General features: G+C 39.5%; 1 protein-coding gene across 1 annotated transcript in view; it reads right to left on the bottom strand.

Annotated features, from left to right (window-relative positions):
• Positions 1-26206, bottom strand: part of UBE2E2 (ubiquitin conjugating enzyme E2 E2) — a 91299-nt gene that overhangs the window by 56596 nt on the left and 8497 nt on the right. Inside the window, 2 exon segments of the mRNA XM_039343655.1 lie at positions 18451-18501; positions 25983-26166. Coding sequence (XP_039199589.1) covers positions 18451-18501; positions 25983-26158 — 227 coding nt within the window. The 5' untranslated portion in view covers positions 26159-26166.

Raw genomic sequence — 26206 nt, 5'->3', positions numbered from 1 at the left:
TGCTGGTAGGAAAAGAAGAAACACAAAACAGTATTTTAGAAGATACTGTGCTTGATTCTGAGACAAAAGCATGGAGCCTGAAAAACAAATTCCTTAAGAAGCCATACAAAAATGTCAACCATGAAATAAAATCTTTATTATGCTCAGACCAGCATAAATCTCAAACAAATACTTCTGTAAAAACAAGCTATAAGGCCTACCTCAAGAATGACTGAAAATGCAAGAGACTGCAGAAATTGAAAGTTCAATTTATTTGATAGTCAAACAAGCTATAGAAGAAGACAATTAAGTCCATATGCCTTCAGGCAAAGCCAGACTCTTAGGAGGTATAAATAAGAAGCTGGTTTCACATATATAATGAATTGTTAAAAAACAATTTTTGATCCACCTGGTTTGAACTTGTGTCCTGATCTCTATCTGTATTAAATATATCGATTCTCAGATTATGATCTGGATATAATTCTTTCTTCACAGTCCCCATATTAATGGGTTTTAAGACTTGGAACAGATATGGCTACATTCTCAGCATAATCCTTTTATAAGAATGATTACCCATGTTTTGAACGAATACTGATTCTCTTGAATTTGGTAGTATTCCACAATGACAATTAGCTCTCAATGTACAAAATAATTGGCTAAAGGAATAATTTTACTTAAAAAAAATCTTTTTCTTGATATTATTAGATGCTGTTAGATTGTTTTATCCTAGATTAAATTTTATTTCAAATGGTTAGAAGAAAACTTTTGACCAACACTTAGATGTTATGTCAGTTAAGCAGTTAAATTATGTTGCTATCCTCTTTTCTCTGGAAAAGAGATCTCTTTATCTTCCACTGCCCTGGTTGTACAAAAATGTGAGTACATATGAGAATGACTTCTTACTTACTACAATACTACATTTTTGAAAATCAAAGTTTTTTCTGTATTCTCCTTTAATCCTTTAACACAGGGCTCTTCAACCTTTTCACCCATTGTACCACTTTTAGGATATGGCAACATCCCAGTACCACCAGTCACCTAGCAAGGTGTCAAAAACTTGATGACCCCCCCAAAAGGAAAGTGATAAAGTACAGGTAATCCTTGACTTACAACAGTTCGCTTAGTGATTCTTTGAAGTTACAATGGCACTGAAAAAAGTGCCCCCCAAGCCATAGCCGAGCAAGACACCTGCCTGCCCATCCAGCAGCGCTCTTCCTCCTGTCTGAGGTTTTCATTGTTGTGAGCATTTCTGTTGAGGATTGGCAGCAGGGGTGGGGTGGGTGTTTGGTTTTTATTCCCTCCATCTGCTGGGTGGTTGCAGCAGGTTTTGGTCACTTCACATGACCCTGGGACACTGTGACCGTCATAAATATCAATCAGTTGCCAAGCATCTGAATGTAAATCACAAGACCTGGAGATGCTGCAACATTCCACCTGATTGGTGTTCTTCTGAGCTCAGCAGAAGCACCAGGATCAGTGCCGAGCTCCAGCTGCAGCCTGGCGCTGATCCTGGTGTTTCCACTGAGCCCTGACAGCCCCAAAGAAGCGCCAATCATTTGGAAAGAGGTACTGATCCTGGTGTTTCCGCTGAGCCCTGACAGCCCTGCAGCTCCAGCCATCTATCGCTCAGGCTTGTGCGGTGCTGCCACTGGTTCAGCTCATTCCCCTCCCCCGCTACTTTTCTAGGATGGTTGCGTACCACCTGCCAGGTGCCAATGTACCACAGGTGGTACCCGTACCACTGGTTGAAAAGCCCTGCTTTAACAGTAGATTCCGCTACCACTGCTATAAAACAATATTTTACAACATTTCTCCAGATTTATCATCTTCATGCAGATTACAGTTGCCTCTGACAAACAGTTTAGTGACATGTCTAATCAGGCAAGGGAAGCATGTGAGCAAACATGAAAAACAGGCTTTCTGCACATCTCTTCTCTGCATTACTATCTTCATAGAAAAAAACTTTTTTTTTGATCAAGCTTGTAACAACACTATTATTTTAAGTAATAACCAAATACTAATAATTACTACAATTACTATGTAGAATTGCTATATCACATATCTCTTGTTCTTACACAAGCTATTATAATAAAATTAAGTAGAAACATGGATAAAAAAAGAATATAATTAAAGTATATGCAACCTTTATTTCAGCTAAATTTGGGCAAGTAAAATATTATTTGAATCTTTTTTCAATACTTTTTGTCAAATATTTTAATAAAAGTAGACTAATTTGAAGGTATGGATTGTGAATTGTGAAAATAACACAATATTCTGTTTTCCAATTAAGGTTATCTATTGGTCAGTAATATTTTTCAGTAACTGGATGTTCCACCTCATTTTAAAATAAAGGAAATCAAAATATTACATTGTCATAAAATCTAACAACATTCTACAATTGTACTCATTATCTGGTGAGCTCTATCACCAGAAAACTTGCAATTTCTCATGCAATATAACAACCTTGTGAAATGTGTTCCTATTATGCTATTTGGGCAAGTTTTTAATGTTATTTTAATTGCATTTTTATTTAGTGTGTATGTGTGTATAAATGTTGTCTAGGATGCAATATTGCAGACCCTTAAAATATTCTAAAATATAACACCATTTTAGAAGTCTTTTTTAAAAAAAATCTATTGATTTATCTATCTTGACACATAGATAGGTATATGTCCAAAAGCATATCTTACCCCTTTTTAAAATTACAAAGTTTATTAATGCTGCTCAACTGCACAATTATACCAACATCATCTAACAAATTAGGAATATGGCATTACACAGTTTTCTTGAAAGTAAGTTAAATTCTATAAGTATGTGATTAACTTCATAGTTTAATTGATAGCATATCACAAAGAATTGTTGTTGTTAGTTGCAAAGTCGTTTACGACCCATCGCGACCCCATGGACATTCCTCCAAGCCTTCCTGCCCTCTACCATTTTCTGGAGTCCATTTAAGCTCACACCTACTGCTTCAGTGACTCCATCCAGCCACCTCATTCTCTGTCGTCCACTTCTTCTATTGCCCTCAATCTTTCCCAGCATTAGGCTCTTCTCCAGTGAGTCCTTCCTTCTCATTAGGTGGCCAAAGTATTTGAGTTTCAATTTCAGGATCTGGCCTTCTAAAGAGCAGTTGGGATTGATCTCCTCTAGACTGACTGGTTTGATTGCCTTGCAGTCCGGGAAACTCGCAAGAGTCTTCTCCAGCGCCATAGTTCAAAATCCTCAATTCTTTTGCGCTCAGCCTTTCTTATGGTCTAACTTTCACAGCCATACATTGCAACTGGCCTTGACTATACGAACTTTTATTGGCAGGGTGATGTCTCTGCTTTTTAGTATGCTGTCTAGATTTGCCATAGCTTTTCTCCCCAGGAGCAAGCGTCTTTTAATTTCCTGGCTGCAATCCCCATCTATAGTGATCTTGGAGCCCAGGAAGATAAAATCTGTCACTACCTCCATTTCTTCCCCATCTATTTGCCAGGAACTGAGAGGGCTGGATGCCATGATCTTGGTTTTCTTAATGTTGAGTTTCAAGCCAACTTTTGCACTCTACTTCTTCATCCGCATCAAGAGGCTCTTTAGTTTCTCTTCACTTTCTGCCATTAGAGTGGTATCATCTGCATATCTTAGGTTGTTGATATTTCTCCCAGCAATCTTAATTCCAACTTTTGATTCATTTAGCCTTGCCTTTCTCATAATGTGCTTTGCATATAAGTAAAATAGGCAGGGCTATTTTACTTATTTGATTTTACTTATTTTATTTTAGTTATTTTACTTGCCTTTTGATGGTATTTGGCGATAAGCCTTTGTCGAGTCCCTCCAGCAAATACTCTAAGATTCTAGGGATAGTGATGGATGAAATATCAATTTGATTTCTGGTACACCAGGCAGAGAAGTTCTTCCAAGTGGAGTCATATATTCTGTTTGTAGAAGGACGTCTGGATGCCTGGATCATGTTGACCAGTCTCGTTGAATAGGATTCTTTTTATTAAAAAGTTTTTATTTTCCATTTATTCATACAAAATACAATTCAATTAAAATAAATTCCTAACCATTGGTACCGCCTGCCCATTCCCCCCAGGTTGTGTCCACCCTCTCTAAACCTTCCCTACTTCCCTCCTCTTTCTCTCCTCCCCTCCTACTCTCTTCCCCTCTCCTTCTCCTCTAACCATCCTACTTCCTCCCTACTCCTTCCTCTCCTCTTATCCCTCTCACACACATGAACGCAGCATAGGGGAAATGCCTAAGCATTTACCATGACTATATTATCATTACCCACCCACCCACCCTCAACCTTCCCCCTCTCACTTCTCAGAGCAGAGTACAGGGTTATTAATAAGAAAGTTAACAATAATAAAAAGAAAGAAAGAAAAAAGAAAAAAAAGGAAAAAAAACCATCATACTTAACCTTTAACTCCCCTTAAATTAAGTCATATAAACAAATCTCTACAACAGTTACTATAAAATTTACTCATAAAATAAATGAAACTTTATAGTCCCATATTTTTTCTGAATATAATCTATCCATCTTCTCCATACAATAATATATCTTTCTTGTGTATGATCCTTCAAATAAGCAGAAATTTTTGCCATTTCTGCAAAGTTAGAAACTTTAAATATCCATTCTTCTAAAGTAGGCAACGAGTCCTTCTTCCAATACGAGCCTACTAATAACACTGCAGTTAATAAATTCAACATTAAAGTAGTTTCTTTGTCATTTAAATTGCCAAAGTTTTTGTAAAAATCTTGTAATCTACATTTAATAATGATATCGGCCTATAATTCTTAGGCTCTGTAAGATCTTGATCCTCCTTCGGAATCAATGATATAAACGCTCTTTTCCAAGAAGGAGGAACTTGTGCTCTCAACAAGATACTATTAAAAAGCTCCTTTAATGGCTCCAACATTTCTTCATATAAATTTTTATAATACATCGACGTCAATCCATCTGTTCCTGGAGACTTTCCCACCTTTAACTGCTTGATAGCTAAGCCAATTTCCTCCACAGTAATTAAACAATTCATCCCATTTTGCTGTTCCTCAGAAAGTTTAGGAAAATGTACTGATTGTAAATATCTATATCCATTCCCTTTATATTATCACTTGAGTATAATTTTGTGTAAAAATCTAAAAAACTCTTTTTAATCAAATTTTGCTGAAAAACCTCAGTACCTTTATATTTTACTTTCTCTATAATCCTAGCCTTCTGTTTCTTTCGTAACTGATAAGCAACCACCTCCCAGGCTTATTCGCATTACAAAAAGTATTATGTCTCATATAACGCAAATTGATAGCCATCAACATATTAAATTGTTCCCTAAGCATCTTTATAGAAACCTTTAAGTTATTATCAGTTGGATTAAGAGCAAGCACTTTTTCTTTTATTTTAATCTCATCTTCTATTTCTCTACGTCTTTGTATCCTTTTATCCCTAGAAACTTTATTTAAATGAATTAAAATTCCCCTCATATACGCCTTACTGGCGTCCCAGACCATGGGCATCGATGTACCCTTATTCATATTTAAAGCAAAAAACTCCTTTAAATACTCTTTACATTTTTGTACAAACTTTCCCCGGGTAAACAAATTCTCATTTAGTCTCCAAGGCCTTCTGTTCCCATCTTCTAAGTATAGCTCCATCCACACAGGACTATGGTCTGAAAGGGTCCTGGGAAAGATTTTTACCTTTCTCACCCTAGAAAGAAAATCACTAGTAATCAAAAAGAAGTCAATCCTTGAAAATGACTGGTGTCTATCCAAATAGAAGGTAAAATCTCTATCACTTGTGTTCCTTTCTCGCCAAATGTCAATAAGTTCCAACTCTTCTTTCAAATCAAAAAAAGTTTTGGGTAATTTAGTTTGAATGAAATTTTTTGAAGAGCTCTTTTTATCTATAGTTATATCCAAAACTCCATTCCAGTCACCCATCAAAATTACAGATTTATAATCCAACTGGGATATCTTCCCATGCAAAAGCTTATAAAATTGCTTCTATTGTTGATTAGGGGCATATAATCCAACAATAAGAACTTTCTTGCCTTGTAACAGTAGTTCCACAAAGACATATCTTCCTTCAACATCAAGCTCAATTAATTTAGCCGATAAATTTTTCTTCACATAAATTACAACACCCCCTTTTTTCTCTGGAGCTGGAGCTATAAAATGTGATCCCAAATGAGAATTTGTCAGCTATTTTGAGTCCTTTGAAGTTATATGAGTCTCTTGCAAACATATCAAGTCATTATTATGTTGTTTCAAATAATAGAAGACCTTTCTCTGTTTCTGAGGTAAATTTAAGCCATTAACATTCCAGGTCAGGAACTTGGCCATCTACACCAGCCTGAAGCCTTTGAAGCATAGCCTGAAGATCAACTGTCGAAGATCTTTTAGGTCCTGCCCCTCTCACAGGCTCTGTAGTAACCATTCCTTCTACTTTATTGCCACTCTTCTGCTGCTGCTCTTTTTCTTTGCGTTTATGGGCAGCTCGTGTCATCCTTTGATCTTTTATCTCAAGATTTTGTACAGGCAACACTGCTTGTTCCATGACCATCAATGAGGAAGCTCCTGCCATAACGGGCTCTTCAATTATCCTTGTTTGTGGAGGTGAAGACAGTCTTGCCTTTAGAATAGAGTGATAGAAATCTCTTGCCTTTAAAACTGTAGTTAATCTGTAACATATTCCATCATAATTCACTACTATTCCTCTTGGAATCTCCCATCTGAACTGGATTTGACGACGTTTTAACTCATCAGACAGAAAAATAAAATCTTTTCTACCTCTTAAAATTTTTGGAGGTATTTCTTTTAAAATTATCACATCTTGAGCTGCAATTTGAAACCTCTTTTTATAAAAAACCTGTATAATTTCATTATGAATAGATCTTCTGGAAAAGTAAATAACCACATCTCTTGGTAAATTTCTCTGTCTGGCAACCCGTGAGTTGACTCTGAAGATTTTTTCTATCTCATTCCCAACTTCTTCTGGTCTCCATCCAAGATTAAAAGCAATATCTCTAACAATAAGCATCTTCAAATCTTCCTGGGAATTTTCTTTCAATCCTCGGATACGCAATGCAAACTCCATTTCTCTGTATTGTGAAATAGTTTGTTCATCCTGTGTAACTTCTATCTTATTCTCTACTTCCTCCATTCTAAATTCCAGTTTTTCTGCATTTTCAGTAATCTCTTCCATTTTATTGTCAATCCTTTCAATATGCAGGGCAAGACCTGAAAACGCAAATAGTATGTCTTCTCTGACTTGCTTGTTCTTTTTCTCCAATAATTCTTCTGTAATAGCCCTCTCTGAAATTATAAGATCTTTTACCTCCTCTTTAATATCCAAAGCAGTCATTTTTAAAGCCTCTTGTAAGTCTTTAAGAGAGATTGCAGGAGGAGGAGAAGGTGGGGGTGATTTTGGTTTAGACTGAGAAGCAGGCTGAGTCATTGGGGAGGAGATGGAAGCTTTAGGGACAAAGACCAAACGTTTTGAAGCCATTCTGTTAAGTTCAAAGGAGCAAAATTCTTGCCTCTATAATATCACAGCTCTTTAAATAATAATAAAAAGAAAGAAGAAAAAAAAGAGAAAGAGGAACAAAATTCTTGCCTCTATATTCAAAACATGAACTTTTAACTTTGTTGCAAAGTCAAACAAGAAAGACAGTCGCCATTTTGCCTTTCACTTTCCCTTTCTTCAAAAGGGAAAGTAAACAAAAAAAGGGGGGGGAAGATGCTTGCAGGAGTTAAAGTCACAATCAATCTTAAATCCACTTTTTCCTGGTCTGCTCTGTCTGCATTTGAATACTCACAAGCCTCCAAAAAAAAGCAGATGTGGGAGTGGCGCGTTGCTTTATCCCAGAACTTCGGGACAAAGACGTCCTGGAGTGTGGAGTTGGCTCAGGCTCCGAGGAAGCTCTACCCTCTGATCCCCAAACTTATGGGAATCCAGGGGAGCTCTTACCTCTACCTGAGCCGCTCTTCTCTTCCCTTTCTCCCAGGGAAGAGATTCAAGCCGTGGGACAGCTGATTGTCAAAGTCCCACGGCTTTTACACAACCCAGGAATGGGCTGCTTTATGAAAAGCAGCCATCGTAGCTGCTTGATCCACCGGAAGTGACTTGAATAGGATTCTTGATTCAGACATCGCTGCTCAAGTTCCAGGTGGTTAACTGGAGCCACTGGAGATTTGGAGGCTGAAGGGCTCCCTGGCTGAGGGCAATGCGATCTGGAGGGAGAGGGCTCCCTGGCTGAGGGAAATGCGATCCACGGGGAAGAGATGGAAAGGCTCACAAGGTCGGCAAATCACGGATGTCTCGGCCACTGTGGAGCAACTAGTATGACCTCTGCCCTTTCCTATAATAGTTTGCGAATGACCGCCGGCATTAGAGGAAGAGGGGGAAAAGCATATAGTGGGCCATGGACTGTGTAGGGTGTCCACTCTCTCCACTCCCGGAGACAGAAAATGGGAGAAGAATCTCGGGAGATGGAAATTCGCCGGAGATGTGAACAGTCCAATATCGGGTGACCAAACCTCTCCGCTATCTCTGTGAATAGTTTGGGATGCAGGTGCCACTCGGAGTGGTCCACTGTTGCCCTGCTCAAGGCATCTGCCTGCTTGTTTGTCTCTCCTGAAATGTGTTCCGCTCTGAGGGAGGAGAGGTTGGCCTCTGCCCAGGAGCACATCATCTGGGCCTCGGTCAGTTTATGTAGGCTTTGGCCGCTACATTGTCCATAAGGACTAGAACATGCTGTCCCCTCACCTCGTGTTTGAAATGACGTAAGGCTAGGTGTATGGCTCTGAGCTCCAACCTTACTTTTCTGTTGGAGGAACTGATTCTCTGCTTCTGAAAGGGAAGCAGGAACCACTGCAGGTCTCTGGAGTGCAATCTGGCCCATGGCACTATAGAAATGCACGAGATCATCTTCCCTAAGAGTTGGGAAAGGGTGGCTAGAGAAACCACCTGTCCCGATGGATCTGACGGACCAGGGTCTGGATACTGGATACATGCACTGTCCCATGTCTATGACTGCTCCCAAATGAAGAAGTCGAGTGGAAGGAACTATCTGGCTCTTTAGGAAGTTTACAGAGAACCCATGGTTCTGAAGGACCTCGATGGAGAGGTCCAGGTCCGACCCCGCTGTCTGAACGGACATAGACTGTATGAGAATGTCGGCCAGATATCACTGGATCTGTATTGGAATCAGTCTCAGGTGAGCAGCTAGAACCATCAAGATCTTTCAAAACACCCTCGAAGTGGATGACAGGCTGAACGGCAAGGCTCTGTATTGATAATGACGGGATTTGTAATAGAATCTGAGGAATCTGCGATGTTCAGGAAGGATTGGGACATGTAGATACGCTTCCGTGAGGTCAATAGATGTCAGGAAGTCGTCCCTTCTGATGCTGGCCAGAATAGATTGGAGATTGCATCCTGAATTTCTTGTATGTCAGATAGGAATTTAGCCTTTTCAGACCAAGAATGGCTCTCCATCCTCCAGAGGCCTTCGGCACCACAAAGAGGATGGAGTAGAAGCCCCTCCCCATCTGTCTGGCCGGTACTGGTTCCACGGCCCTTATCTCCAAAAGGTGATGTATGGCCTCGTTCATAGTTGGGTTTAGCAGGGTTGGCCAAGGTATGAAACAATCCGGGGGTCTGGATAGGAATTCTAGAAACAGCCGCTCCTGATAGTAGATAGGACCCAAGTATCTGTGGTGGTGGCCTCCCAGTTGTGAATAAAGAGAGAAAGTCTGCCATCAATGGGGAGGTCCCAATGGGGGGGTCCCTTCCTATAGTCACTTATTCCTTCTAAAGGACGCCCCCCCACGCCATTTTGATTGGAATTGCTGTCTGGGCTTGGGTCCAGATTGGTCCGGTTGGCGGTTGGTCCTAGGAGGGAAAGAGCAGGGTGGTTGGAACACTCCACACCTGAACTGGTGCAAAACAACTGTCTACGATATTAAGGTCTAGGCCTCCTATCCACCCACCTGGCTTGGTGAGCCAACACCTTCTTCTTGTCTCGGCCCTCCACTAAATAAGGATCGAGAGCTTCATCAAACAGGTGACCGCCAGTGTAAGGGGCAGTGGCCAGACACCAATTGGACTTTATGTCCGCTCGCTATTGTTTCAGTCAGAGTAGTTGGCGAGTTGACACATTAGTGGCCATTGCCCGGGCCGAAAATCTGGCTGCATGAAGTTAGCATCTGCCATGTACTCGGAAGTCACGAGCAACTTATCCAGATTTTGGTGGGCCCGTACCTGCTCCTGGGGAATCATGGCCTGAAGTTCTTGAAGCCATATGATGGATGTTCTGGAAAAGAAGGCGGCGGAAGTGGATGCCTTCACTGTCCATGCGGACGCCTGATGGGACCTGTGCAAAGAAAATTATGACTTTCTTTCCTCTGGTCTCAAGGCTTCCGCCATGTCCCCTGGTACGGTGGAGGAGGAAAAGATAGGCATTAGAGACGTATCTACTATCAGGACCTCTAGCAGCTCCATCAGTGATGGGACCACATTAAAAACTTTTCTATTGGTGACCCCTGGCGCAGGGAGGGCGCTAAGAATATCCCATTGTTTTTTTATGGTATTGAGGAAAAAGGGAGGACACAGAATGTGTTTTTGGGTTATGGTCGGTTCAGAAAACAGAGGGTCTGGAGTTTGACTGATGGAAGGGCTGGGTTCAGGTTCAATCTTGGCTGCTATAGTTGCCTTGGACAGAAGAGATCTGAATAATATGGGGTCAAACAACCCCACAAAAGGGAAGGGGTTCGGAGATGCCTCCTCATCCTCCAACAATGGTGGGTCCCATGGCTCATCTGCATCTGAATATGATCCCCTGTCCTGAGATGAGCGATCAGAAGCAATGGAGCAAGCATATTCCGGGGGTTCAGATGGGAAATGAACTGGAGATGCAGGTCTGGGCCTCTGCAATGAGGATGCAATACTCTGTGCAAATGCCTGAGCAATCAGGGTTTGTAGCTGTTCTGGCCATGCTACTTGAGGGATATTGGGACGGATACCGGCAGCCATGGGTGTGAACGTGGCTGAAGGCCCCAGCTGATTACTGGGTGAAGGAGCTACCCAACTGAGATTTGGACCTGGGGCAATGGATATGTTGTCCCCTTTCCTGGCCTCCGTGTCTGGGGACCATGATCTTTGGGCCTGAGATGAAGTTGCAAGTTGAGGACTGAAGAGGGAGTCCTTGGATGGAACCGCAGAAGCGAGAGGAATCTCCCTTGGAGTTTCCCTTTGGGCCTTGAAAAATTGTTTCTCCAAGGCCAGATGTCTCCTGGTGGCCACCTTTTTGGCTGCTTTGGATGGAACCTTGCTAGAAATAGCTTTAGTCTTTGCTTTCAGCTTTCCCGCCACCTCCATTTGGAGGATTTGTGCTTCTTTTTGCTTGGAGAGCTGATAGTAGTTAGTGTAATCTGTGGTTCTTTGTCCTCTGCCATCTTGTTGGAGATCCTTCAGTACAAGACTGAGAATGGACCTCAATGGAAGTAGGAGCTGGGCCCTGGTTGGCTAGCTTTCATCCACTGGTAAAACCAGTAATAGCTCCTGGTGAATTTACTGTGAAGCAGAGTGTCCCAGTTTCTGATTAATAGGGTCTGATTTAAAATTTAATATAACGTACTGGCCAATATTGGAGTTGAATCTTAAATTTTAATGTATTTATATTATTTAAGTTTCCATTTTCATTCAGTATTGGAAAGCAATAACTGAAACCTTAAAATGACAGGATTGGCAAAATGCATGGACTAGAATAAGTGGCAGCAAAATCGGCAGATTGTAGGCAGGAAAAAGAAAAGTTCCTACACTTTAGCAGTCATCTTGAGGAGTTAATAATGAAGATAATTATCAATTTAAGAGTTACATCAAATAGTTCAAATCATTTTTAATGAGAATTCACTCTAGGCAGTTTTGATATGCAATATAGTTTAGCTTAGTTTACTGTAGTTCAGAGATTCAAAGTGAAACAGAAAAACACGTAATCTGAGAAAGAAGACTGTTCCTCAACTCCCCCATCATGTTTCTGGTTTCATTTTTAAAAATCTTTTAATCTTTGATTTTACCAGGATATTGTATAATCTTGTGCTTACACTACTTGATATCATAGAAGTATGAAAATATTATGATACATTTAACTGAGGCAAACTTAATTATCACATTAATAGTCAAGGAGATATAAATATTCTTATACATTATCAACTCAATAATATAATAAGCAGTTAACACAGATGTGTCTCTTAACATTTAAGATTGTGTTTCCTATCTTTTTTTAAAATTTAGATTTTAGAGATTCAGCATCTTTACAATTCAAAATTTCTTTGCTCTCTTATATTTTTCTATTACAAAACACAAATTATGCAGTTGTGTTTTTCCTTTTTCCTTTACATATACAGTGACAGAACATTTATTTCTGTGCCAACAAAAAAATACTTTGCCCACTTCAAATCAGTATTTTAATTTTCATAGAACTTTTTAAATTCACAAAGATAAACCCACTGCTATTTTTTGTTTAGAGGAAATGGCAGGATAAATGATCATAAGATAAGTGAGTATTATGTACTCTTCAGATTTTGGTGATCTCTGCTATCACAATAGTTATCTTTATATTCATGAGGTCATTTAAATGGTAATTGTATGCAGAACAGAGTTTAAATTGCATACTAATAGCTTTTCATTTTGTGCAAATGAACCTGCAACATATTTCATCCAAACATTTTTATTAATCTTAAATCAAGTGAATGTTTTCATTACTGTATTTTAATGGTATAAAACTAGCTATTATGCTGTATGATGCATGGTTTTAGTTAAAATGACAGTAATTGGCTTCCTGCCAAGTAGTTTGGAAGTATTTTTAAAACTTGCCTAATCCAATTCTCTATAAGAAAAATAAAATCAAGACTCTAGAAAATTTCTGCAGGAAATAAAACAATAAAAAATAATCTGAAAACTGAAAAATTGGGAACAAATATAATTTCATAGAGATAATTATAATTAATAAACATTTGGCAAATGTTTTGATATATTTCAAAGTTGTAGTAATTAGATGGCTAAATAATAGCCGTAGTTAATTAAAACAAAGACAAACTGTACTGAGTATATAAAGATGTCAAAGTAATGAAGAGCTTGATTCAATTTTCAATGAATTTAAAAACCTTATGGGTATTCACTACTCAAATTAATAATTATTAATTAGCAATTAGCATATAATCTAGTTTAAGAACACATATCCTGAATATTTAGCAGTACCACCGAAAATCTTTAAAGAAAGCTTGTTTTCTTAAACCCTGTAGGTAGGCGTTAGATGTAAACTGGCATCATAACCATTTATAACTTCTTAATTTAATAAATTTTTAATAACTTCCGCTCTGAAGTCCCGTTTTGCTGCTCATGAAATAAATTTATGATGACTGAGATTAATTTAAGCATTAAAATCCTTGGGAAAATGGCACATACTATACTTATATATAATCTGAATAGTTCATTCACCTGTCCCAAATGCCAAGATAGAATATTGTGGATACAATGCATCTGGAATTATCAAGAAGAGAGAGAGAAGTTTGAAATTGTCATAGTGGAGGCTTTCGATATTGAACATGATCTCAACATTACTATTCTAAGAAATATGCGGACTACTTCAAAGTACTTAATACCCTACCCACTGTTTGCATAGTATTTTCTAAAATACTAAATTTAATTTAGTATGTAGTATTTAGAAAATCTAAAATATTTTCAATTCAAATAAATATCACTACTGTATTTAGAAGATAATGGTGGGGCAATGTTACTGTTTATTCATTGTATGCATATTAGCACAGTTTATGTTTGCTTAGATAATTCTTTATGTTTCTTTAATATGAATGAATTATAAAAAAAGTCAGAAATGATGTCACCTTATATAGAAGAGGTTTTATCATGAGAAAGCAGAAATAAAAAGAATTTATTCTTACGCTATCAACATATCTCAACCTTGATGAAACATTCAAGATGAATTACAACCAAAATCAGTGAAAAAGAAATCATTCATAGAAATACATACTCATGAAAATGTAATACCATAGGAGAAAAACCCTTAAGCTGTAACAGATGAAGAAAAAAGATCTGAAAATGTAAAGCTCTGTAAAATGCAAAGTTTTCACAATAAACATACATTATCTAGGATCCACTTTTCATATATAAAGTATATATAGAAAGGAAATCTTACACACAGTTCATAATGTTTTTCCACAAAGCAGAACTGCATATTGTTACAAGCAGGGCTTTTTTTGTCATAGAACGCCCAGAACGAAGTTCCAGCATCTTTTTTGGATGGAACCTTATAGAGTAGGCAAGGCAGGTTGTATGACGTGTGTGAGTTCCAGCACCCCTTTTTTTTTTTTAACAAAAAAAGCACTGGTTACAAGTATTTATCCCCTTGCAGCTGATCCAACTGCAAGGGGATAAAAAGAACTTTCCCACCCCCTAAGCCCCACTCTGAGGATGCTGGCAGAGGACCAGCAAAAGCTAAGTTGTTTTAACCTTGTATATAACTGTTTTTATTGTTTTTAAATGTTGTTTTAACTATAAATAACTGGAGTATACTCTTCCCAGAGATCGAAGATTGCATCATTGAACAAATATGCCCGGGATTCGTATTTTTACAACCACTAAGGATATATATATCTGTCTATAAGTTGATTATCTTGCCATTCAAGTTTAGAATCCTCATTCTTTAATGGGAATAAAAAGATGGAGTTGCTAGATGCAGTGCTTCCATTGTGCCTTGGCATAATGAAAATTTTGAAATTATTCAAAATTAGTTTTGAAGAAGTATACTGGTAGTTTTATCAGGAATTCCTAGAACACAAGCTTTGGGTTGCTCTCAAAGTCACAAAGCTTTACTATAAACGATTTCATTGAGGGACAGTAGATCCTTGATGACAGATTATGTATTAGAAAACATGATAATTGCTAATCAGTGGTCATTTCACATAAGTAAGAATTCTGCGGCCTGAAAGTATTCAGGCCTATTTGTGGACTTCAACTACCCAAAGATTCTACACTATTATAATATACCGTATTTCCCAGAAAATAAGGTCTATACCAACAATAAGCCCTAGCTTGATTTTGGGGAGGGGCTGGGCCTAATATAAGGCCTATCCCAAAAATAAGCCCTAGTTTTAGGGCGAGGCACACACCTAAAAATCAAGCTAGGGAGGGGGTGGGGGTGTGGAGCTGCCCCATTCACCCTGCACCCACTTATCTTGCAGCCAGACCTTTCCTTGTCGGCTCACTTTTTCTTCTGAGGCCTCTTCTGCAGCCAGGCCTGCATTTCTCAGTCACAGGGCTTTCCAGAAGGTCTGTACAGCCAAGAACTGAGCTATGGATTCATAGCTCGGTTCTGCAAGAACTCAACAGTTGAGCACCAAACTATGGATTGGATCCATAACTTGATACTCGGCTGCTTAGGCCTTCTGGAAAGGCCTGACTGCAAAAGGCAAGCTCAAATGCAGCTGCAGAACTTCAGCCCCAGAAGAAGTGGACCAACTGGTTGGGGCTGTCAGTGCCGGAGGTAAGGTAAGGCCTACCCTGAAAATAAGACCCGGTGCCTCTTTTGGAGGCAAAAATAGTAATAATAAGACCCAGTCTTATTTTTGAGGAAACACGGTAGCAAGAACTGCACTTTAACATTGCTATTTGGAGCATACTATTTGGTCTCTACAGGGCATTGAAGTGGCATGCTGTCTGCTGCAATTTCACTCTTAAAATACTGAAAAAGGCTCTACCAGTCTGCCCAAACTAGATTAAAACAATAGCAACAATAACGAAATAAGTCCATCCCATCAGAGGTCGTCAGTAAGGTTGAATTTTAGATGTTACCCTTTTTAAACTTGTCTTCCCAGTCATCTCTAACAACTTTTCTTCCCATTGCTGGATTTGTCTACACTGAATTATCTGGCATACCAAGAAGAGACTGGCATTTTGTTTTATATTTCTATAATTTTATAACTGGCCAGTGAGCCATAGTAGTTTTTAAATTTCCTTTAATAGTATTATTCCTTGAACCAAGAGAACAATCAATACAACGTAATATGCTTTCCTAGCCCTCAAATTTGCTAACTTAAAGACTAATGGCAGATACTATAAATTCCCATTGCACTAAGTCTTCTAATTACTTGCTTCACTTTCTTTTAATATGTGTTTGTTTTACTATTTCTTCTATACACCTGGGCAGAAAAAGTTCCCCAGGTGCTTGACTTCTATTGTCCACATTCAGGCAGAAACAGTTCTCCAGGTGCTTGACTTCTATTGTCTACATCCAATTAACGACAAATTAGGAGTTTTTACTATCATTTTATTTTGCCCAAACATATCATCTATTGCTTCTTTTGCTAGAGAATTAAACTATGTTTCAATACTTGAAGGGTATTGATAAGACGCAAAGGAGATTTACTTAGTAACATGGCAAATGTTATGTGCATGGTATCTCATGGAAATTGAATTGATTGTTAACTTTCTTTTTACATGCTATGTTTATTGAATGTGGATGAGATTCAGTTTCAAAAGGCAAAATATTTTAATTCCCTAAGGAAAAATAAGTCTTCAGTTAAGTTTCTTTCAATAATAATTTATTACAGCCATTCATTAATGGATAATTGCAATACAGATATAAAATCTAGACTTAATACAATTATAAAATTTAGACTTAATACAATATCTACTGAAATAGTACACAATCACACCTCTCAGTAAAGTATGAATAAATACTGATTTGTGCCTAAAGTCATCATTAAACTTGACTGATTAAATAAGACTGATGCTTTTAGTACAGCCCTGTATGACACAAGCACATAATTTTCTGCATAATTTAGAAAACTGCAGTTCTTTGCTTAAAGGAACAGTAAATAATGATACAGCCTTCCTATGTATATTTCTTAGTTAATGCATGTAAGAACATTTTAAGAATTTTAAGTTTAAGTTTATAAAAAATAACCATGAGAGCAATTAACATGCAAGGAAAAAGTCAATTTTAATACACCCAGTTTATAGATTAGTCTTACAAATTGTTCTGCACAGTGTTTCTGTAAAATAAACTTTGTTTATGCAAAAAATAAGTATGTAAAATAATATATCATTGTATAAATTATAATCTGGAAACATTCCAAAAACTGTCATTCATTTGAAATTTACTGTCTACATCAGCATCTATTACATGAAGTATATACAGTATAATAATTATTACACACATTCATGTTCTTTGGAATTATTTATGCAACAACAGCGGTAAGGAAATAAGGTGAGAATCTGAAATACTCCCTCCTTCTTTCCCTCAAGTTATGAGCATGATGAATTAGTGCATAATATATGGAAACAAAAAAGGCCAAAATGTTTCTTATGCAGATAAAAGATTAAGATAATGCTGTATAAAGTGACAGTGAAAAACTGACTCCCCGATTTCATGGATTGTACACATCTAGTTTTTCTTGTTATATTAACGTTGTTCATAGCATAGTTGGGCTGAACTATAATCTCAGTACACAATAATCTTTTTTTTTTTTTTTTTGCTTTTGCTGTATCTTTTCCTTCAGCTTGAGAGTATATTGAACTTGGAATAGAAATAATGTGGAGAAGAAGAACAATACAAGCTTTTCTCTTCTTTCCTCTTTTATGTTAATGTTTCCCATATAATTCCCCATATATCCACTATCCAGTGCTGCTACAATTATATTACGTAAATGATCTGAATTGAGACTAATGTTGGGTAATATTTTCCAATAAAGAATCTAACAGTTATTAAACCACATAGGATTGGGGGGAAATTTAAAGATCTTTCTGTAATATTTGGATTGTTTTTAAAAATCTGTCTGGTTGTTAGAAGTTTACAGCTCCTTGATGAAATATAATCAATAATAACATTAGACTGTTTAAATCAGACATGTCAAACACAAGGCCTGTGGGGCGGTTCTGCTGGCCCAGGGACCTGCTTTGGAAATAGCAAAGGACCAGCCCATTGCACCTCAGCCCAGCCCAGGCCAACCGGACACTGATCTATAACCTGGTGCCAACCATCAAAGCCAGAACGTGCTCAGCCTTAGATCCACAGGACAGCCCCAGAAACAGTGACAGGCACCCCTTTAAATAAAAGTTAAATAACCCCTTTTAATATTCTCTGATTTATAGTATACCTTTTTTTAACCAAAGCATCTTAAAATGCAGAGTAGGATGTGAAGAGATATTAGAAGGATTCAAATGATCCTACATCTCCAAATAATTTCTCAACCAGAGTTGTATCAGCAAGAGGCAGATTCACACAAACATATTTTGAAGTAAGTTCCCTGGAAAACATGTGACACTATAGCCTTTCCTGTAAATATTTCAAATATTTCCAGACCTTTTCATCGTATGTCTAATGAAACTGAAGAAACGTTTATGCAAACGTTTATGCTAGATGAAATATCACATGGTATTACAGATAAATAAACTTCAAAACTCACCTACAGTTTGGAGGAGGGTCTAATGTAATTTCTGCAAGCTCCTTCTGAATCCTCAAAAGAAAAGAAATACAAATTAAAATAGTAGAAGTATTTTAAAAAACAGTTTTATTGAAGGTGGTTAATCACCAGGAATAAAACTAGGATTTTAATTACAAATTAAAAGACAATGCTGATCAATTTAGTCTGGCCTGGCCTTTCATGAGACAGCTGCTAGCCATCTGAGTTTTTCTTCCCGAGATCATGTGCAGTAATTTGGGAAGGTAGGCCTTGTGTGGCCAGCAACTACTATGGGAAGGTAGGCCTTGTGTGGCCAGCAACTACTATGTTTCCCTGAAATTAAGACCCGGTCTTATATTTTTTTTGCCTCCAAAAGAGGCACAAGGTCTTAATTTCAGAGAATGTCTTACCTTAGGACCACTACAGCCAGGCCTCCCACACCCCAACACCTGTTGCGCCACTGTTTGACTTCTTCTGTGGCTGCTTACCCCCACTTGTAGCCAGACGCCATGTGGTGCATTGCACCGTTTCTGCTCCTCCTGGCAGGACGCCACATGGCTTTTTGGGCTGTTTCTGCTGCTCGCAGCAGGACGCTGCATGGTACTTTGGGCCATTTCTGCTGCTCGCAGGACTCCACATAACTCTTCGGGCCATTTCTGCTGCTTGTGGTAAAAAGCCACACAGTGCTACAGGCCGTTTCTGCTGCTCATGGCAGGACATTGCATGGTTCTTCGGGCCGTTTCTGCTGGCAGAAACGGCCCAAAGCGCCACACGGCTTCTTGCTGCAAGCAGCAGAAACAGTCCAAAGCACCATGCAGCGTCCTGCTGGGAGGAGTGAAAACAGCGCAAAGTACCATGTGGTATGCTGCTTTAATCAGAGGAAACAGCCCGAAACACCGTGTGGCTTCTTGCCACAAGCAGTAGAAATGGCACAAAGCACCATGCAGTGTCTTGCTGCGAGTAGCAGCAATGGCCCGAAGCTCTGTGCAACCTTCTGCTGGGAGTGGGAGCACTGGTGACGAGCAATGCGGATTGACAAGTGTGGCATGGGAGGCCTGACTGCGGCAGTCCTATTGGCAAGGTAAGCAGGTACAGGGCGTGTGAGGCAGCTTCAACCCCCCCCATTCCTCCCAGCTTGATTTTTGCGCCAAAACTAAGGCTTATTTTGGGAATAGGCCCACTCCCAAAAATCAAGCTAGGGCTTACTTTTTGGCTGGGTCTTACTTTCGGGGAAACATGGTATCTCATGAAAGGCCATTGCAAGTATGCCCTCTGAGCAAGATGATGAAAACTGTGGCAGTAGAAGATTGCCTGTGTGTAGGATGTCAGGGTTCTTAGAGGGCAGTGCTGAGGCTTTGGCTGCACTGCTGGGCTTGTCTGGTTGAGGTTTCCAGAGGTGGCTGGGACCAGATGGATTATACCCAAGGTTCTCAAGGAACTGGCAGATGTGATCTCAGAACCACTGAGATATGCTGTAGATCACAACCTACTACTTGATAAGATAGCAAAATGTGGGTTAGACAGCATCACCACCAGATGGATTCATAGTTGGCTGACTGGCTGTACTCAGCATGTAATCCTCAATGGAACTGCATCGACAAGGAGGCAAGTGTGTAGTAAGGTGCCCCAGGGCTCTGTTCTAGGCCCAATGCTCTTCAACATCTTCATCAAAGATTTGGATGAGAGGATAGATGAGGAACTCATCAAATTTACAGAAGACATTAAGCTGGCAGGAATAGCCAATACTCCAGAACATAGGCTTAAGACACAAGAGGATCTAGACAGATTTGAACACTGGGCACTATCTAACAAAATGAAGTTCAGTGGTGAAAAAAGCAAGGTTCTACATTTAGGGAAGAAAACCAAATGCACAGGTATAGTATAGGTGGTACTTTGCTCAATAGTAACTGTGAGAGGAATCTTGGAGTCCTAGTGGACAATCACTTAAATATGAGCTAGCAGTGTGCTACAGCTGCCAAAAAAGCCAACACAGTGCTAGGCTGCATCAAGATCAAGATCATGTAAAGTATTAGTATCAATTTACAATGCCTTGGTAAGGCTACATTTGGAATAGTATATCCAGTTTTAGTCACCACGATGTAAAAAAGATGTTGAGACTCTAGAAAGAGTACAGAGAAGAGCAACAAAGATGATTAGGGGACCAGAGGCTAAAACATATAAGGAATGGTTGCTGGAATTGGGTATGTCTAGTTTAATGAAAAGAAGGACTAGGGATGACATGATAGCAGTATTCCAATATCTCAGGGTTGCTACAAAGAAGAGGGAGTCAAGCTATTTTCCAAAGTGCCTGAAGGCAGGACAAGAAGCAATGGATTGAAACTAATCAAGGAGAGAAGCAACCTAGAACTAAGGAGAAATTTCCTGACAGAACAATTAACTCGACCTTGTTTGTGTTCCTTGAGGTGGGACCCTAAATGAAGCGGTCTGGAGGAATGGATATAAATTCCAGGGCGATACCGTATCTTATGGTCTCCCTTACGCAAGAGTCGCTTGTGGTGACCTCCCAAATATTGGCAAACAGCGCTAAGCGATCGCCTATGGGAGGGTCCATCTTCGCGTCACTTGGACCACCTGTAAGGGCAGCTCCCGGACCCTCAAAAGGGTCACTTGGACTGGAATTGGCTCTTGGTTCCAGGATTTTGGCGGTCCTGCTGTCCTATCTGGGGGGAAAAGGATTGAGAACCTCTGTACCATTCCCAGGACTGCCCAGTCCGAAAGGGCTGCCTCCACTCCCAGGAACCTCCTGCATGAAAGGACTGCCTGAGGAATTCCTGCTGGGCCTTCTATCCGGCCTCTTAGAGGGGTGTGCAAGAACCTTGCGCTTGTCCTTCCCCTCTATAAGGTATAGTTCAAGAACAGGGCCGAATAACTTTGTACCGCTGTACGTGTCTGTTGATAGGCGCCACTTGGATTTTAAATCTGCCCTCCACTGTTTCAACCACAGCAGCCTGCAGGATGAGACAGTGGCCTCAATAGATCTGGCAGAGTACCTGGCAGAGTGGAGAGATGTGTCTGCCATATATTCCAATGCGGCAAGTAATTTTCCCAACGTCTGGTGTGCATGCACCTGGTCAGGAGAAATCAGGGCCTGCAGTTCATGAAGCCACATAATGGATGCCCTGGAGAAAAAGGGAATGGTCTCCTTTTGCCGTCTTGACCGCCCATGCTGAGGCCTGGTGAGCTCTGAGGAGAGAAAACTCAAACTCTTGTCCTCCCCCTTCAGGGCTTCAGCCATATCTCTTGGAATAGTGGATGTGGAGAACAATGAAGTGAGAGGAGAATCTACAGTAGGCACCTCTATAAAAGAAGCAAATGAAGAGGAAACATTAAAGAGTTTCTTTTCCGTACTATCGGGAGAAGGCAGAGTAGCCAATGAGGCCCACTGTTTCTCCACAGTGGCGCAGAAAACACTTGGGCAAGGAATTTGTTTCTCTTCCACTACTTTCTCTGCAAACAAAGGATTAGACTCTTGTTCAGTGGAGGTAGATGGTTTAGGTTCCTGTTCAGCAGCCAATTTGGCCACGGTACAGGCCTTCATAAGCAATGACCTGAACAGGTAAGGATCGAAAAGACCCGATGTCGGGGTCGGATCCGGCGTTGCCTCCTCATCCTCTGACATAGGCATTTCTGCCGTCTCCAGGTCCACGGACTCCTCTTCCCCTGAGAAGATGTCTCAGAATCACCAGAGCCGGTTAACAGGGCACGCCCCATTTGAGGTAAAGGTATGGGCGGAGGTGGTGGTACCTGTGGAGACTTTTGACCCATGGATGAGGCCATAAATTGCCCAAAGGCATGATGCATGAATGCCTGGAAATGCTCTGACCATGCCTCCTGTTGGTCTGTATAACGAATTCCCGCTGCAGTGGGAGTGTATGCGGTTTCAGGAGCTTGTTGTGTGATGGAAAAAGGAGCAGGAGGGACCAACCTGTTCAGTTTCCCCCTGAGGAGACCATGCCCTAGGAGCATCGTGAGAAGGCGCGAATTGAGGCCCGAATGGGGATGGGTCCAGTGAAACGGGAGGAACCACTTCAGCTTCACTGGACCTGAGCCTTTGAGCTCTGGAGAACTCCTTCTCCAGTGCCTGATGTCTCCTCGAGGCCTCTTGCTCAGCTGCTTTGGAGGGCTCTATGTGTTTTGTCTTGGCCTTTTTCTTTCCCCCCGCTTCCAAATCAGTAGATCTGCACTTTTTTTGTGCGGGGGGAACGTCAGTGCCCTGCAATGCCTGAGGCGTTGCATTGCCTGCCATCGCACACTGGATATTCGAGTAGGAGATGTCCAGGAATGGGGGAAAACAACACGCAGATCTGGTTATCAGAGAGGGAGGTTCTCGCGCTCTGATGAACCGCGATGGCAAACAGCCAGACAGTTCACTAGAACTGCCTGTCTAGGCCCTGCTGGCACAGTGACGCGAACTAATAAGAACAGGTGGATTCTAAATCAATTCCCTCTCAGAGGGTAATACAGAAAGAACAGTATTTGTGATGTATAAGTGTGATCACTAGTGAAATCCAAAATGGCGGATTTTTTTCTGTAATTTTTTTCTGTAATTTCCTTGAATAGGAAAGAAATGAGCAACGGAGTGCTGGAAATCCCCCTTGAAAGTCTGGCACAGCAGGCCAAATTTAGCTGGGATCAGGCCCGATGGTACTACTATAGCACACAAGGGCCCTCAAAATGGTGACCACGCCTGTTTTGCAACTCAAAATGGCGGCCATGAACCTCCTCATCTCCCAAAATGGTGACGCTCCAGGGAGAAATCCCAATCTGCACAGACCGTTTGGACTGAGAAAGGTGAGAGGGAATTAGTTCACTAATGCTTTTCCTCCCTTTTTTGCTATAAGGCCAGACAACTCGTGTTTAGGTTGCGCAGCCTCCACTGCGATCTGGATCACTGTGTACAACGGCCACGAGGTTGGAAAATTGAGGTCGCCTGATCGAGCCGCGCTCCCGGGAACCTCCGATGAACAAGCCTCCGATTACAGTGCTAAACAGCTGATTCGTGGCTAAATCCCTCGGCGATCCGGCGCGGCTTGAAATTCATTCCGCAAAAGGCCTGTAAGGCCCTTGGGACTCAGAGGACACCCAAGTTGTTCTTGGATCCCCTAAATTAAACCTAACTGAATTTTAGCAATCTACAGAAGTCAAAGCCTAAATCCTAAATCCAATTTACTTGCAATAAACCTGAATTATATCTAATTTATCTAGCCTAACTGAGAAGCCAAATAAATTGCATCCTACTGAGCTGAGACTAAGTCAAAAACTGGGAGGGAACCGCCTAAGGGAAGCGTGGCTAAAGTTCTGACTTAGTCTCAACTGAGCAGGAAGGCTGATATTACCCAGCGGTGGATGCTACACTCATTATGCTGGAGAACAGTAATCAATACCAGAGTTCTAAAAGCTCAAAAGGCTGGCATTTGTTAGTATTTTCTCTTTCAAAGGGATAGTGATGCTGGCATTCACTAGTATTCTTCCCTACAGTGCTAATGTTCTAAAAGGCTCAAAATATTTACGTTTCTATTATTTTTGCCAGTTTGGAGGTTCATTCCTCAAAGAAATGAGAGGATTTACTCTCACTGTATGAAGTGCTAATGTCCCCTCCACCTGAAATTTTTCCTGATGTCTTTCCCATTGATTTTCTGAGGAAGCTGGCAGAAAAGATTGCAAATAGAGTTCCCATGATTGCAAGGCAGTTGGCAACTTGTCTTAAATATAAACAGGTTGTCAAGTGCCCGAAATACAGTCATGTGAGCAGGATAGGCTGGTGAAACATGTATGGATCATAAACCACCCATTCCAGGGCCATTGTGACTATGAACAGTTTTTAAATGTCTAGTTGTAAGTTGAGGACTACCTGTAATCTCATGTAATGCTAACTGTGTATTAATATTATTTCTCTGGGGCTTATACCCAGATCTACCTATACAATCTTTCAAAAAATGGACTTGTCCTTAGTTCATGGAATGAAACTTCTAGTTTAATATACTGTATAAGGTAAACTGTAAGTTAATAACAGGAGTACACCAGAAAAGTTTTTTTCTCTTTAAAAGTTAATTAAAGCTATATTCTCCTTTTAAAAAGTTAACTCTATTTTCTTAATGATAATTTCTTGATAATCGTGATGAAGCTATTGATGATAAACCTCTGAAATTACAACCTGGACTGCATTTTTTACTTTGAATTCAGAAGCTCTCTTTTAGATTATGAAATGTTCAAATATTTGGATACGCAGATCATCTCAAAATCATTAACAAATTAACAGTACCTACAAATAATAAATTTGCAAAGTCAGTGAACTACCTAAACGGAACAGAGAAGAATGGAATTGCAGTATGTCAAAATGGTGTTGTCAGAATGTGTACAATTCAATAATACTGGAAAAGCAAGAAATGTTTAGATTTTTAAAGTCATGTGCTTTGGAAAAACCTATTAATCCAAGCTCTATCTATACCAAAACTAAATACAATAATCATGACTTTAAAAATCTTTGAGTGTTCTCTAGATTTTGCTTACCACTTAGGTAAGAAAGAAAGCCAAAATACTAAGATATTCTATCATTCAGCGTTATAAAATTAAAAGTCACACTGGTTCAACATTACCCACAATGGAAGAACAGTGAGCACAGATAATGAAATTTGCAGAGATAGCTAAATTAACTTCTTTAGTCTGAGAAAAAAAATATTTACATTTTAGGTCGACTTCAAATCCCTTATAGACTCTTGCTCGAAAGGAGAAAAATGCACATGATTTTCAGTTTTGATTAGAAAAAAAATTGGATAGAGAAAAAATGATTTTTTAAATCATAGACTAAAGGATAATTTTGTAATTATATTTGCTAAAATTGAAAGGTTCTTTCTATTTCTCATATTTTTTCTGTACTTTTCTTCTTTCTTTTCTTCTTTTATTATTTATTAATTTGTGCTAGTTTTGTTTTTTGTGAAACTTTTATTAAAAAATTAAAAGTGACACTTATATATTTTATTGTATATATTTATGGTGCAGTTGTTAGAATGCAGTATTGCTAACTCTGCTCACAGCCAGGAGTTTGATCCTGACCAGCTTAAGGTTGACTCAGTCTTCCATCCTTTTGAGGGTAATATAAAGGTAAAAAGACCCAGACTATTGGGGCCAATATGCTACCTCTGTAAACCTCTCAGAGAAGGCTGTAAAGCATTATGCTATCTACCCAATTGGGGGGGGGGGGAGGAGAAATGTGAATTTTACAGCAGTAAGAATTACTGTGTTATTCTATCTGAAATGTTTAAGACTAATTAACTATAAGATTCATTGACAAATATGAATATTAATTTGTTTCTTACTCATGTACACATACATACATGACTTATAAAATGGTCCAATTTTAATAACAATGAGATGAGTATAGTTATTAAACAAGCAACTGTTATTGCACATTCTGCAGAATTGTCAATCAGTCCATTAGCATATAAATATGATAAGACTATCAATTATAATTATTAAAAGAAAAGAGACTGAAAATTAACCCAAGGAGCACATACCTTTTAGCACTGGTTGAAAGTTTAGCTGCTGTTTTGCTAGAGATTTTGCCCTCTTTTTTCTTGGGTTGAATTTGTTCTCTTTCTTGATCCTGTTGAATACTTTCTCGCTGATCTCCATCAGAGCTGCCTCCACTGGTACTTGGACTACCATCAACTCTCTGCCCTTCAGTCGACATCTTATATTCTAAATGAAAAGTAATAAAAATTAAAAATAGAAGAATGAA

The sequence above is a fragment of the Crotalus tigris genome, unplaced genomic scaffold (genome assembly GCF_016545835.1).
Source record: "Crotalus tigris isolate CLP2741 ecotype Arizona unplaced genomic scaffold, ASM1654583v1 scf7180000017871.4482833, whole genome shotgun sequence".
Lineage (NCBI taxonomy): Eukaryota > Metazoa > Chordata > Lepidosauria > Squamata > Viperidae > Crotalus > Crotalus tigris.
This window is presented reverse-complemented; position numbering and strand designations above follow the sequence as displayed.